Here is a 14,809-nt window from a genome sequence, read left to right on the forward strand (position 1 = left end):
TACAAAATATTTTCATAGCTTTACAATGTAAAATGACAAGAATTGCTGACCGTATCGTCTTTAAAATATTCTATCCACAATACTGACTAATCGCATGGCTTATTCCCAAGTGGGTAGCATTCTTTTCCAGCAATTCTACGATAGTTGATAAACCAATTTCATTATCGCATGATGTGTGTCGATTGCACATTGCATGGTGCCAAATGACTGGACGCTAACAGCAGAATCAATTTTGTAAATACGTAACTAAGACATCCATAAGTTGTTGTATAAATCAAATTCACTTATTTTTGTAGGCGAATCTCTTAACAGCTGTTGAAATCAAACACAACTTTTATTAATAAAAAAAAGTTTTGTACACACGAACATAATCATTCTTTTATTACCCAGGTACCGAAATGTAAAAAAAAGGATTGTGTCAAATATAATGAGATCTGAAATTTCCATGAATATTTTATTCCTTCATCAAGTGTCACCTGAAATGTGCGTGGACATTTTTATATTATATTTTATGTGAATACGAAACGACGTGAACTCTAAAAATTGCCTTCTTGAAGGATACACTGCGTAACTATATACGTAACAAGTAACAGCCAAATTATATTTTGCAGATTCAAATACGCTTTATTAATAAGTAAAGAAATACTTACACGAGTTTATCAATTGAGACACCGTAATTAGGTAGGTCAAAAGGTAACGATATTTTGTAGTGAACGTCGTTGAATAAATAAACATTTGTAAAAGTTTGTGGGGTAATTTCCAGAGTTTTTATATTTATTGTTATTTTATTAACAGTAGATAATAATATAATATATAAGGTAATAATATATAATATATGTATAAGGCAGATCAAATCTACATGGTATAAATAAAATATTTAAATTGTAGTGGTATGTTTTATGATTAAATTTAAAATCTCATAATTATTCATTTTAATTCAGCGATATTGTAGCTTGATATGCTTTCAATTGAAATATCTGTATTGTGGTCAGGTCAGAAGGCATAATTGTCTAGAAACTTGCAACTGGTTTCAAGGAACAACAATTATTTTCCATAGAAATAGTGCAGCGCTTAGTGCAAAGTTGAATTCTTTCCTTGAGAAGTTTTAATTGAGGTTTATTTCTTATTTTTTAAATTTAGTTTGAAATCAGTAGGTAACAAGAAATGTATTTTACAGGCTTTGGCGACAATCCCCAGCGGTTAAACAGAAATGCAGCAAAGAAAATCAGAGTCAAGTAGAGGAAATTTAAATATATCCGAGTTTCTTATCTCTGGGTACCTAACGAACATCCTACTCCTTTATACTGTTCCTTGAAGTAAATACTTTATTCCTTGATTTATTTACTAGCACGTGGCAACTCGTTAGGGGTAGATTAATAAACAATTGAGTCTAAACTGGTCAAGGATTTGTCTGATACAAGAGAACTGATCTCGTTAAAGTTTTACTCAATCACACCTTTCTTTTATAGAGAAGGGGCGCTAATCTGATTAACGACTAAAATGCCGTAATTGTTATGTGTATGCTATTATAAGTAACTCTTATTCATTTTACGAAATAGGTGATGTACATTACTACTCGGAGGTATACTTAGTACCTAATTTTTTCTATTCTTTATAAATTTATATTTATTAAGCATTTGAATGCCATAAAAACAAAAAAATATAAATTCAACAAAAGGTCGTGTTCCATCGTTACAATATTGTATTCACTGAAAAGTGCTTCATATTGGTTGAGATGGTTGTTAAAACATCGCAATAGATGGCGCGCGGTGTGTCCCTTAAGACACATTTAAAACTGAAAGAATAGATTAAATTGGATTGCTCAGGCGGGTCACGAGTGGCTGAGTTGGTTAGGCATCCGCCCCGGAATGGCGCGAAGGATGCGGGTTCGAGTCCCGCCTCGTGATCGATTTTTTTCTATTCTTTATAAATTTATATTTATTAAGCATTTGAATGCCATAAAAACAAAAAAATATAAATTCAACAAAAGGTCGTGTTCCATCGTTACAATATTGTATTCACTGAAAAGTGCTTCATATTGGTTGAGATGGTTGTTAAAACATCGCAATAGATGGCGCGCGGTGTGTCCCTTAAGACACATTTAAAACTGAAAGAATAGATTAAATTGGATTGCTCAGGCGGGTCACGAGTGGCTGAGTTGGTTAGGCATCCGCCCCGGAATGGCGCGAAGGATGCGGGTTCGAGTCCCGCCTCGTGATCGAATTTTTCTATTCTTTATAAATTTATACTTAGTACCGCTCACTATCTCTATTATTACGCAAGTAAGAAGTTATATATCTCAAAAGACTCGATAAGTTTTCGAATATTCTAGTTTCACAAGCAAAACATCCCTTATTGTTGCTATCTGGGCAAACTCTCCTCTAATGTGGTCAGTAACTACATAGTTATTATAGGAAATAACGATAAACGTCCAAACCTTGGTCCAAGTAAGCCATACGTGACTTCCGTTACATCAAGATGTACCATATTAAAGTTAATAAACGTATCCGAAGGTCCAATACTGTCATCCTGAAGCCTTGACCACAAAGTGATAATATTTTATTGGCATTCGTGTCATTTCTATAAAGGTCAGAGATCCTCGAAGTTTCCATTCTTAAATTTAATCTTATTATTGCATTATGTATATTTGTGATCACTATAAATGGGCTTGAGTTAGTAAATTTTAACATTTATTTATTTCACCGAGTTTTGTTGGTTACAAAAGTATTAAAAATTATCCTGAGTTTTATTTGCACATAAAAGCTATCCAGTGGAAAATGGACATTGTAACTTACTAAGTTCTAGAAGCGAATTGTCGATTGTTTAAAGAATAAACGTTTGGATTGGAGTACATGAAATGTTTCTATATTTTTGTAACAGAGTAAATTTTATTGCACACGAAGAATTGAATCTTTTTAGTTCTGAATATCGGAAAAAGAAATTTCACAGAAAATTTCAAATGATCAAATACGGAGAACGAATTCTCGTATAGCTTTGATGGTTTTCTCGAATTTATCCTATAAAAAGTACTTATATATCCTGTTTAGTTAATAAAGGGAAACTGGGATTAAACAAGTTCCTCAAAATGTTTGATTTACAACATACTAGTTGTTTAATTATTATTCATGACCCACTATAATACATACCTAAGGGCAGAAAAGGTCGACGCATGGTCGAAACTATCTAGACATATTTTGTTCTCCCTTCATTGTTATTCTGTCCTCTATTTTTCCTTTGACGATATTTCACATTCTCCGCATATATCTTTTGTACCTACTTTCTTAGTTTTAAAAGTTGTGATTTTTAATTATTTTCAGGAATTGCTATTTGAGTAAACTACTGAATATTGGTAATGTTTATCTTTTGTCCTTAAATATCGAGAACGCTTTGTATATATTTTATTTAAACTTCTTATTGCTTTAGATACATCTAAAATATCTAAAGAAGGGACACTAACAAAATATAACAAATAAAGGCCATATACCTTCCGTCAAAAATGTATCCGCTCAATTGAATCAAATTTATGGCATGAGAATTATGACCAAGAACGAGGTTATTGGTTATGGTTAGTCATAGAAAACGCGCAGTATTTACAACGGAAAAAATTTGCTTTACATCCAAAAATGTCTAAAATGCTTCTGACTACTTCTTCTTTCTTCTTTGTCTTATATTTTTGAGATAAAATTTATATAAAAAAGAAAAAGAAAAAAGGAATGGCAAGCACGTTCCAATAAACTGTTAGCATGAAAATGTTAAAGAATTTATTGGTTCTACCGCTGTCACGTCAAGGGCGGAATTAAATATATCATGTACTGAAGTCACACTGAATAATGTGGAAGTCTTATTGAAACGTGATGAAGGCCGGTTGCAAGTGGGGCATATCCTGCTTATATTATTTATTTTCTAGTCCTATTTTTATATCTAATGCAACGAACTTATTTCTATAAGTTGTAATAAAATACACTTGAAATAAAAAAGAATGATCAGAACAGCCATTTTTAATTTTTTTGTGTACCTATCTATTTTTTTATGGATATTATAATATTGTATATTTTTATATGAACAATTATTATAACACAGTTTAACCTGCAATATTTGGAAACCGCAAGGCAATGAAAGGTTCTACGACGCCTAACTTGATTTTCGGAGATCCATTAAGTGAACGAGCCGTGGTTCCGTTGGAATTGGATTACATTAAATTTATATTGAATTTGACAAAAAATGTAATATTTCTGGAGTTATTTGAAAATTCTATTCATCTTGGTTTTGTTTTTGATAATGCACTTACGGCACATAGTTTAATACAGTTTTATTATAAAAAATAAAGTAAAATTATTCTACAAAACATTAAATAGAAAAAACTAAAAACCTACAAGAAAGAAACATTAATGTTTTAAAGAATTTTGTAGGATTTAGATGCAAAAGTTTTAAAATATTCCTTGTACGTTTGAGTTAACTGAGATATAATAACAACAACACAAATAAAATCATTATTTGTAATAAATGGAAACATGAGACTTTAGTCTTAAAAGTAACGTAAAATATGACGCTCGGCAGTTTGCGTTCTATCAGGAGGAATACGGTCGAGTTATATTTCTTCCTTTTAATAATATAGAAAATAAAAGAAAAAGCACAAAAAGAAATTCTTAAAGAGTTTGTTTGGTTGAACGCGGAAATCTTAGCTACTGTTTTCATTGACATATTATTGTTAGTTAGAAAGTCCTTTTATTGAAGAAGGCTATATACTATACAGGCTGTATAAAATCACGTTCCAACCAATTTGAGCGGAGCTAAGAAAACTGATGCAAAAATCATAAGAAATAATTCTTGACATCTTCCTTTATGCATGATGTGTATTGGTTTATGTACCAATTTTTATTTATTCCTCAAACTAATGCAAGTATAACCGCGGGGAAACGCTAGTCTAGAATATAATACGTAATCGAGGTCAAATATGGCCTAGTGTAGGTATCAATCAAGGTAGGTATATATCTACAACGGCTTTTAATTCGAAATTACGATTGTATGTAAAAAAAAGCGTTATATTAGAATTGTAGTAACGTGATCATAATAAATCATACTAATCAAGATATTCTCGCATCTTTTGATAAATGACGGGGATTTTCCTTTCGTACAGAAATGGAAAGACTAGAAATTCAATTACTAAGGTAAACTGAAATAAGTCGTCCGGTAAAAAGGAAGACGAGAATCCTGCCTTACTGTGTTTAATATTTCACAATTAAAAGAAAATACATAAACGTTTTTAGGGTTTTGTACCGAAAGGGTAAAACGGGATCCTATTACTGAGACTTCGTTGTCTGTCTGTCTGTCTCCAGGCTGTATCTCATAAACCGTGTTAACTAGAAAGCTGGAATTTTCACAAATGATGTATTTCTGTTGCCGCTATAACAACAAATACTAAAAAATTAAAAATATATATATATTAAAGGGAGCCTTTTGTGCGCGAGCCCGACTCGCACTTGGCTGTTTTTTTCCATTACGTCTCTTTGTAATTATTATTTAAATGGACACTTTCTTTTAAAGATTGATTGAAGATTTATTCGAAGAAACATAGTTGAATAATTATCCTAACAGTAATTTACTGAACCCAAAAGAGGTCGACTTGAACGTGAAACCATTGGTTTTATAGGCCTTTATTTTATCTGAAACGGTAAAATATAAGGGAATCGAACTAGGCTTCCAATTACAATAGTCGGAAGGCTTTACTCTTTTATATTTTAAAGACAACTAATTCCATGATTTTGGTGTATTTCATCTCTAATATTTTCACACATGATTTTCCGCCCCACGATCCTATTTGAGCTGACAGTGAACCGCTCAAATTGTATCAAAATTTTCGATTTAATTTTTTTTAGTATCCGATTGCTTCTAAATATGTGAAATACTTACACAATGTAAATTTTTAACATTAAGCAGGATTTGATGACGCGTCACTCTTAAGAAGCGAGAAATGATCCAAATCTAATCGTTCGAATGCCGAACAGATGAAAAAAATTTTACAGATATAATTTTCTTTTTCGATTAGAGACTCGATCATTACTTTTGAATTTAAACTTCATTAGGCGCATTGAGAGTAAAATTTTAAGTGACGTCACGTCATGGAGTAAGGCGATGATTTTGGAATCTTTGAATCTTGCAAAGAAGTTTCAGTTCTGACGCGTGTGCAGCATAAATTATCATTTTTTTCAGTGTAGCTACGAAGTTCGAATGCTTGTTCTATTTACATGGCGTATGCTTGCTTATTTGATTATTATTGTTTATAAGTATATTATATTCTTAAATTTTCTTGCGATTTAATACGCCTTAATGCGTTTTCCTTTGCCTATGTCATGCAGTCTCTACATTTTGTACGCTACAATGTTTGTTTTCTCCACTCGATTATACAATTATCTAAGTGTGTTTATTGATTTACTTGCATGCATGCATCATTACATTCCATGCATCAGCACCGTTGACAATTTAATGACAGTATATTAGTTTTATACAAATCTTTTTTTTTAACCCATCCCATTCACCTCTTTGGTAGGCAATACTCACAACTAACGTTGTGGACGTCTATGGGCGACGCACTTCGCTATTATCATCAGGCATTGCGTCTGCTCGTTTGCCCTCCAATAGTATTAAAAAAAAGCTTGCATGCATATCCGCTTGCAATATTGCATGCATGCATTCGCAAGGACGGATTATAAGCATGCAATTTGTACTCCTTAAATTGTTTTCATCAAATAAAACAATGCTTCCATTGTTTACATCTAAACTTAAATAAATGTTTGCCTTTAAGTCTGCATGATTGTAAACGTGCATGTTTGATGGCATGCCTCAAATTCTTTGTACGTTTTATGGTCTCGCATGGTTGCGGGCATGTGTGTACCTTATACCTATGCAATTATGCATAATATTTTTCATTATAAGCTTTAAAGCCAGCTGTCTATAAACTGTAGCACGATTTCATTTCATTTGCGTTTATGGGTGCATGCACGTATACTTATTGCTTGCATGCATGTTACTTGTTTTATTATTCAATGCAACATATTTACATGCACGAATGCCGTTACTTGTGGTCCTTGCAGTGTTATACATTAACATGTTTCTATACGATGCATGCATATATCATTATGCAATGCTACATGCATGTAATTTACAAGCCCGCATGTCCTTGTTATCCTTGTATCCTTGCATGTTCGCGTGATTATATTTATTTTTTTTGCAAGTGACATGTTCATTGTTTGTATACGAAGCATGCTTACATACATGATTCAATGTTGATTCATGCATGCTTGTGTTGCATGCTTTTTGCATGATTGCATGCTAACATGCGCTGCACGTGAGCATGTTCCATGCTAGCATATACATATAAATATGCTTGCATATTCATCTGCTTCAATGTTGATACTTGCATGCTTGTGTTGAATGATTTTTATTGCGTGTTTAATCATGTTTGTATACGAAGCATGTTTACATCCTTGCATGGCTATACGCTACTGACCATGCTTGCATGCATGTGCATCTGCATGCTGTTGTACATATAAGTTCATGCATACACGCCAGCATGATTTAGTTTCTATGCAGAGGTAACACAAATTTAATTAAGTACCAAGTGTTAAGTAAATCTATAATATAAAAATGAATCGCAAAATGTGTTGGTAAGCGCATAACTCGAGAACGGCTGAACCGATTTCGATAATTCTTTTTTATTATATTCCTTGAAGTACGAGGTTGGTTTTTATGTAGAGAAAACGTAAATATGTACCACGGGCGAAGCCGGGGCGGACCGCTAGTTGCAAATATAAATAATACTAATCCGGGAAAAAGGTATACATACGATCAATGATAATATTATATAATAGTAACAAGAAATATCATTGTATACGATGGAGTGAAAATAATTTCTAATGTTCGCGCAAAAATATTGAAGAAAATTAAAAAAAATCTTTATTAACAAGTAAATCTATGAATTATTGAGCTTTGTACTTTACCATTTTAGAAGCAAAATATAAATTAAATTAATCACACAATAAAAGATTTCAACGCGATTAAACATGATATTACTTCATTAGACGCTTCAAACAATTCGCAGCAGTTTTTTAAAAGCACCCGCAAATTACGCAAAAAGTTTTATTTTCCTTACCATTAGTACATCTTCTACAGTTGGCGTAGGCTGAAGTTTGGCGGCTATGTGAGGCGGCATTTCGGGGGTGCCGTTTTCATTTTCCCTCACGGTCGCAGTGATTCGCCTTCGTATGTGCGGAATCATTTTTAAATTCACTGAACAATCACAGTTTTTCACTAAGTCACATATAAACAGTTCGTATCGCAATGAGAGTGAGAGGACACTAGTTGCACAAGTTTACTCCGAGAGCTCGCTCCTGAGGACGACCGCTCGGGATGGCTGCATGTCTCCGACTGCAGTCCGCGCGTCTCTCCCCGGCTTCACGCCCTATCCCGGCTCCCGGTATTTCGTCACGTTCCAGCTATGGCTGACTGAAACTCTAGCCCGGACTCGCGTTTCAATTAGTTGACTGGATATGCACAATTTTTTACTTCAGCTTATGTTTTATGGTTAAATTTGATTTATATAATCGTGTATTATGCATTAAAAAGTTACGATGCGTATTTAAAAACGGTTAAATAATTAAATTTAATAAAATAAATAAATTTAAATAACATTTACAAGTAGGAACATACATTTTTTTTAAATAAGATACATCTTAATACAGCAAATACGTTTCATGGTTTTCCATTACAAATCGTAATGAATTAATTAGATTAATAATAGTTGGAATAGGAATAATGTTTGGAACCATTAATTTTGACAACAATGAAATATCCCTACTATAATATTATAAATGCGAAAGTAACTCTGTCTGTCTGTCTGTTACACTTTCCCGCTAAAACCTCTCAACCGATTTTGATGAAATTTGGCACAAACTTATATCTTTAGACCCTGAGAAAGAACATAGGCTACCTTTTATTGCGAAAAAGGGGATGAAGATATTTACCACGGGCGAAGCCGGAGTGAACCGCTAGTAGTTACATAAATTTACCCTTTTTAACTTTGTTCGTAAGTCTCAAATGGTAAACTAAATTACAAGAAATCAAAATTAGATCTGAGTAATTCCTTAATTTACAAAGTTGAAGTATTATTTTAATTCACTTTGCTTTAATAATTTCCTAGTATTCATTTGATAGAATTAAACCGACATCATAGCCACATTTTAAAGAATAAAGAATTAAAATCTGAAATATGGCTGTAAAAAAAGAAACTCGTTTTATAGTAACATGATTTTTGTGTATTCTACACTTGTATCAGGATAATGTTAGTGAAATCTTTTGAAAAACTGTCAGTAAAGGTCTACCCGGGTGAAGCTGAAATCGGTAACTTATATACGTCTATAAGTAACTTCATTAATTATTTTACAATCAAAATGAACAAGTATCATTAGTGATGACCTTGGTGATGACATATTTAAATACATTTAACAATTTTGTGGAGACGAAAAAGCTTTAATTATGCCACAGATAATATTATAATACTATACTATTTCTGACCGTAGACGCCACGTAGCACATGCTACGTTATATCATGTTATTTGCTACATGTTTATTTTACAAAAAAATAAATAATTGAAGCTTCAGCTACTTGCATAATTAATTTCATTAATATTTAAAAATAAATGTTTTAGCTATACATAATCTTAATATATATAAATCTCGTGTCACAATGTTTGTCCTCGATGGACTCCTAAACCACTTAACCGATCATAATAAAATTCGCACACCATGTGCAGTTCGATCCAACTTGAGAGATAGAATAGTTTACATCTCAAATCGTTTTAGAGAAAGCGGGCGAAGCCGCGGGCGGTAAGCTAGTATGTTATAAAGATCTAATGCTATACATAGGTGAAAACAACCGGAAGCGTCTGTCTTTTATACTATGTTATAGTGATACAATAGCAATTTAATTTGAAGACTTAAAGCTCTATCGCTAAAGATGCTTAACTCCTCTTAAGTAGTAACTTGAAATTAAATTAGAACATAGTTTTGTAGCTTTAACTTAACTTTGTGCTAGTGCTACGCCACATACGTCTTTGCTGAAAGCCAGTCTTAATGTTACATATATGTTATATATTATGTATATACCTTAAAAGCAGTTAAACAATAACTTTATTTTTTTCATTTTACTATTATTATATTATTATTAAAGAAGATTTTCTTAAAGAGCTGCATAATTTTGTTCAGAATACATGTTTATAGACACAAATAGTAACAGGTCAGTGACCCTACTAATTTTATTAATACGAAAATATCTTAAGTTGCAAAGACGTTGTTTTTCTTTGTCGCAAAACTTTTAAGGCAAGTATACAAATATTGATCTCTGCAAACATAGGCAAAACTAAAATTCACTTCATTGATGAGGATACCTTAAGAGCAAAGAATTAAAGCTGAGTTTAAGTCAAAGTATTTTTTATTACTTTTACAATTATTGTTTCTTATAAATTTAGCTAGTTAAAGGTTACATGTAAAGTATTTTTTTTTAATCATAGAGCGGGTAACGGAGCAGGTGGGTCAGATCACCACCGCCCATGAGCACGCACAAAGTTAACTTTGTGAGGCTGTTACCGACTGTCAAAGGTGGGTATAGGTTCTCTTTTTAAATAAATCCATGTCATACATGTGCGGGAATACTGAATTAGGTACGCTGTTCCACACGGTTGTGGTACGTGGAAAAAAGTGTTGCGAGAGCCGAGAAGCGTACGGTACTCGTTCGCCACTCGCCAGCTGCAGCGGTCCAAATGATCTGCATGTGATAATTAATTAATTCTTTTTAACAAAGCAACTTAGCAAATGACATGCTATTTCGGCAAACATTATACTAGAATTTGTAGATCGAATTATATAATATTTCAATATACACATTTAGCTTTTCGATTAAATGATTTGGGTTTTAGAAAAGTTTATATCAATAATTATAAATGTAATAATATTTCAGTTTTACACAGCAAATATCATTATTTATTTATTAATACTTTATTGCTCTTAGAATTATTACAATAATACTTAACCTTAGAATACATTAAAGCAATTGGCGGTCTTATCGCTATGCAGCGATTTCTTCCAGAGAACCGTAATCATTACCTACTTTATCATTGCGATCTCAATAGGGCGTGGTGTAACGATCATACATTTTGAAGTTGATTTGTATCAACAAAAAACTAGTACTATTTCACATAATCGTTATGTACTAGTATTTATAATACAAATATTATTATTTACTAGCTGTGCTCCGCGGTTTTACTCGCAGTGCTCCGCTCATGTTGGTGATATATGCCTTCCTCGATAAATGAGCTATCTAACACCGAAAGAATTTTTCAAATCGGACCAGTAGTAAACAAAAAATCAAGCAAACTCTTCTGCTTTATAATATTAGAATAGATTTGATCTCACGCGATTCTTTTATCAATAAAACTCGAAGATTTGAACAAAGCTTTGCACTTCAATGGATTCTTTTGCCTATTTTCTCACTTCCTAATGAGCTAACATTCCTGTTATATCGCTCAATATTTTATCGTCGTAATTCTTTATTTTTCCTATCTCTTCGATAACGAATAGATAATGATTAAGTAAATAATATGGAACATTTATTGGTGAAGGGACTTGGGACATGGGTTTCGTACTTCGTATGGAATTTCTTAATAAAAGTAGCAAAACTGTACTTAAAGGAAAGAAGCTTCTATTTTATCACAAGCAGCAAGTTTTGTTTATTTTTAGGGATATTTAAGAGCGTTAAATCTTTGTTATATTTTAGCTAAAAAGGATTTGATTGATATTCAATCCGACTTTATTCAAAGTGGCAGATTTAGAGTTATTTTTTAGAGCTTTAAGAACCAACTTACAATTATTTTTTTTCAAAACATGGAGAGTTTTATTCTTTCAATAATTAAGTACCAATTTGTTACCAAGAAATTAAATTCTTAAATGTTTTGTATAATTTTTATGATCGCGTTTTGTTTTTTATGGTAAAGAATATTAACAAATAATGTAAAACCATTCAAATTTTGAGTAATTAACAGCAAAAATAAAAGTCCAATATGATTTCTGAGAAGAAAACAAGAGCACAAGGTTGACAAAGCAATTAACAACCCGCGTAGTTTGAACTGAGTCCATTTAACTTTCTATGCAACCGAATTACAAGTCAAGAATAACTTTTATGCGAAAAGTATTTGTTGAGACATGAACTTACAGTTTTAGTTGAAGAGAACTTGTTTTTCGATCACGATACGTGTCCTAGTTGAGATAAACGGATAAAAGTTGGACTGTCCAGAAAAGTCGAGAATTCCATTAGCACGTGTAAAATTTTATGATTTACGTGTTGAGAAGACGGTTTGCGAGCGTTAAGTATGATAATTACTTACTAATTAAAGAAAAAAATAAAGTTCATAGCGGTATTTGCGTAAGAAAAGAAACCTTAATTTTGATACTTGTTTTGAAATAAACATAATTACATAATCGTAATATTATTGTGTTATTTTTCATTCGCATTCTAGAATATAAGAACTAACCTCACTCAAAGTCGCTGCTCCCAAAAATAGGCAGGGTAGTGTTTGCGCTCGACGAAATTTTAACATAATTCTTCGATGGATCACATCAAAACATATTTGACGTTTTGTTTCATGCCGTTCCGTCACTTACATAGATATTAAATGATTCCACGCATGTCAAGTGTCCGCTAGTTCTAATCGTAAAACCCGATTAGTCCATTACTTGTGCAAATAAACCTTTATCTAAATGCTAAAGCTTTATGTTACCTATAAATCGATGAATGTTTATCAACGTTTTCTCATCAAAGCTGCATAATACGTTTCGTTCTAGTAATCAGACTAAATAAACAACAATAAGATTACTAATGGATCTTAAAAGGCTAAACAGGTACACAGAGTGAAGTATCATTTTCCCTTTTCTAGTTTCTAGCTTTAATTAAGCGCATTGTTTGAGCACTAATGTAAAACTAGTTAAATTGTAAAAATGAAGTTAATCGAGATCGGATGTCTTTGTCGGAAAGGTTTGTTGTACATAATTATATTAAACAGACATATATTTAAGGACTTGAGCAAAGGTGATGGTCTTGTTTGAGATAACGTAAAATTTATAGTAAGTTATAATGTTTATTAAAAAGATTAAGTCGCATATACATACGCAAATACGACTTGTAACGAATATTAAATTTATTTTTTATAATAAATTTAAAATAAACATCGTTCATACTTCAGTGTTTACCGCAACGAATTTTTATGGAAAATAACAATTACAACGGACATTTAACCTTCCGTAGGTAAAATGCAACATACCTAAAGAAAATATTGCCGATATTATTTTTGAATTCTATAACTTTTACGGTCTAGTGGTGTGTTACGAACTATCAAATTCTATAAATCCCAACTTGGTATTTAATATCTAAGTATTTGGGAATTATGACTGCTCATCTTATACAGTTCAAAATACCTCTCTTTGTTTTTGAAATTATCTTCATTTCTCCTTAAAAATTCAAATTTTCATCATATCATGCAGTTCATTATAAAAATCAGAATCTTTAAACTCTATAAAATAATGGTCTAAAGATTAAATTGTGTAATTGACACAGTTTTCTTCAGCTACGCAAGTCGTTTACGTTAGATGGTATTGCTTTCGAGAAATATCGATCCTATAATGAATAGATTTTCCATTAATATGCAAATTTTATTTCATTAAAACTTTCTTGGCCTGGTAACAAGCGTACTAAAAATGTTGTTTCATTCAATTATTGTTTGATTAACCATTTACAATTGTCGTTATAATGTTATATTTTTTAAGTGTAGGTAAGTATACCTAGTTTATCTATACACTGCATAAAAGAAATCCATCTTACGGCATACTCGTTACATAAATAGATATGAAAATTGATGTCCGATGTTAATAATATAATTAATCCCAATCCAAAATTCGCAAGCATAGATTGATCAAGCAATCCTATTTCTGACAGAAGGATTATTTTTGTATTGGCATGTAGATAAGATATCGGTCGAAAAATATAATATGATAATCGAGGATTGGTGCAATCCTAGATAGGAGATACATTATTACTTTCGATTGTAAGGTAAGAATATAATCTTGTAATTTTAATAAGACATTAAGGTAAAGTGAAGTCCCGTGTCCCCAAGTGGGATAAGGGGCAGATGCATTATTCATACATCTCTTTCACTGATCGATTTTATTTAGGGACAAGAGAAGACAGAGACATTGTTTTTTCTTCGTCTCCACCGGGAATCGAACCCAGGACCCCTCGGTTTACGCACATGCGTCAACCACTGTACCAAGGAGGCGGTCACTAAGACATTACTTACCCTCAATATTCTATAAGGGCTCTCGGTCAATAGACACACGTCTCCGGAATTAACTCTGTCTGGTGTGGTCAGCATCACCTGCATCTCTCCACCGGGGTCACCCATCTTCTCTCGGCGTTGCCGGCGACGCCCTGTCAGGTTCCACAGCCAATTCTATATAAAAGTTAATGAGTATAAATATCACGCTGCTCTTTACAGTTCTTTGAAAGAATATACGTATAACGTAAAGGAAATAATTAACGTGTGTACGCAGAATACTTGTAAATTATTATGATAAAACTATCTTCATTTAAAATAAGGGAAACAGTTTTCAAAATAGCAGTATTTCCGCACGAGGACATTACACGTGCACGTCGGTAAAGCAAATTTATTTCTGTGATTCATTAAAATAATTAAACATCAATTTATTT

General features: G+C 32.3%; 1 protein-coding gene across 1 annotated transcript in view; it reads right to left on the reverse strand.

The window, feature by feature from the left end:
* Nucleotides 1-14,809, reverse strand: part of LOC123705048 (transient receptor potential cation channel subfamily A member 1) — a 69,284-nt gene that overhangs the window by 13,634 nt on the left and 40,841 nt on the right. The window contains exon 3 of the mRNA XM_045653612.1: nt 14,400-14,552. Coding sequence (XP_045509568.1) covers nt 14,400-14,552 — 153 coding nt within the window. The remainder of the gene's footprint in view (nt 1-14,399; nt 14,553-14,809) is intronic.

This window comes from Colias croceus, chromosome Z (genome assembly GCF_905220415.1).
Source record: "Colias croceus chromosome Z, ilColCroc2.1".
In the NCBI taxonomy this organism is placed as follows: Eukaryota; Metazoa; Arthropoda; class Insecta; order Lepidoptera; family Pieridae; genus Colias; species Colias croceus.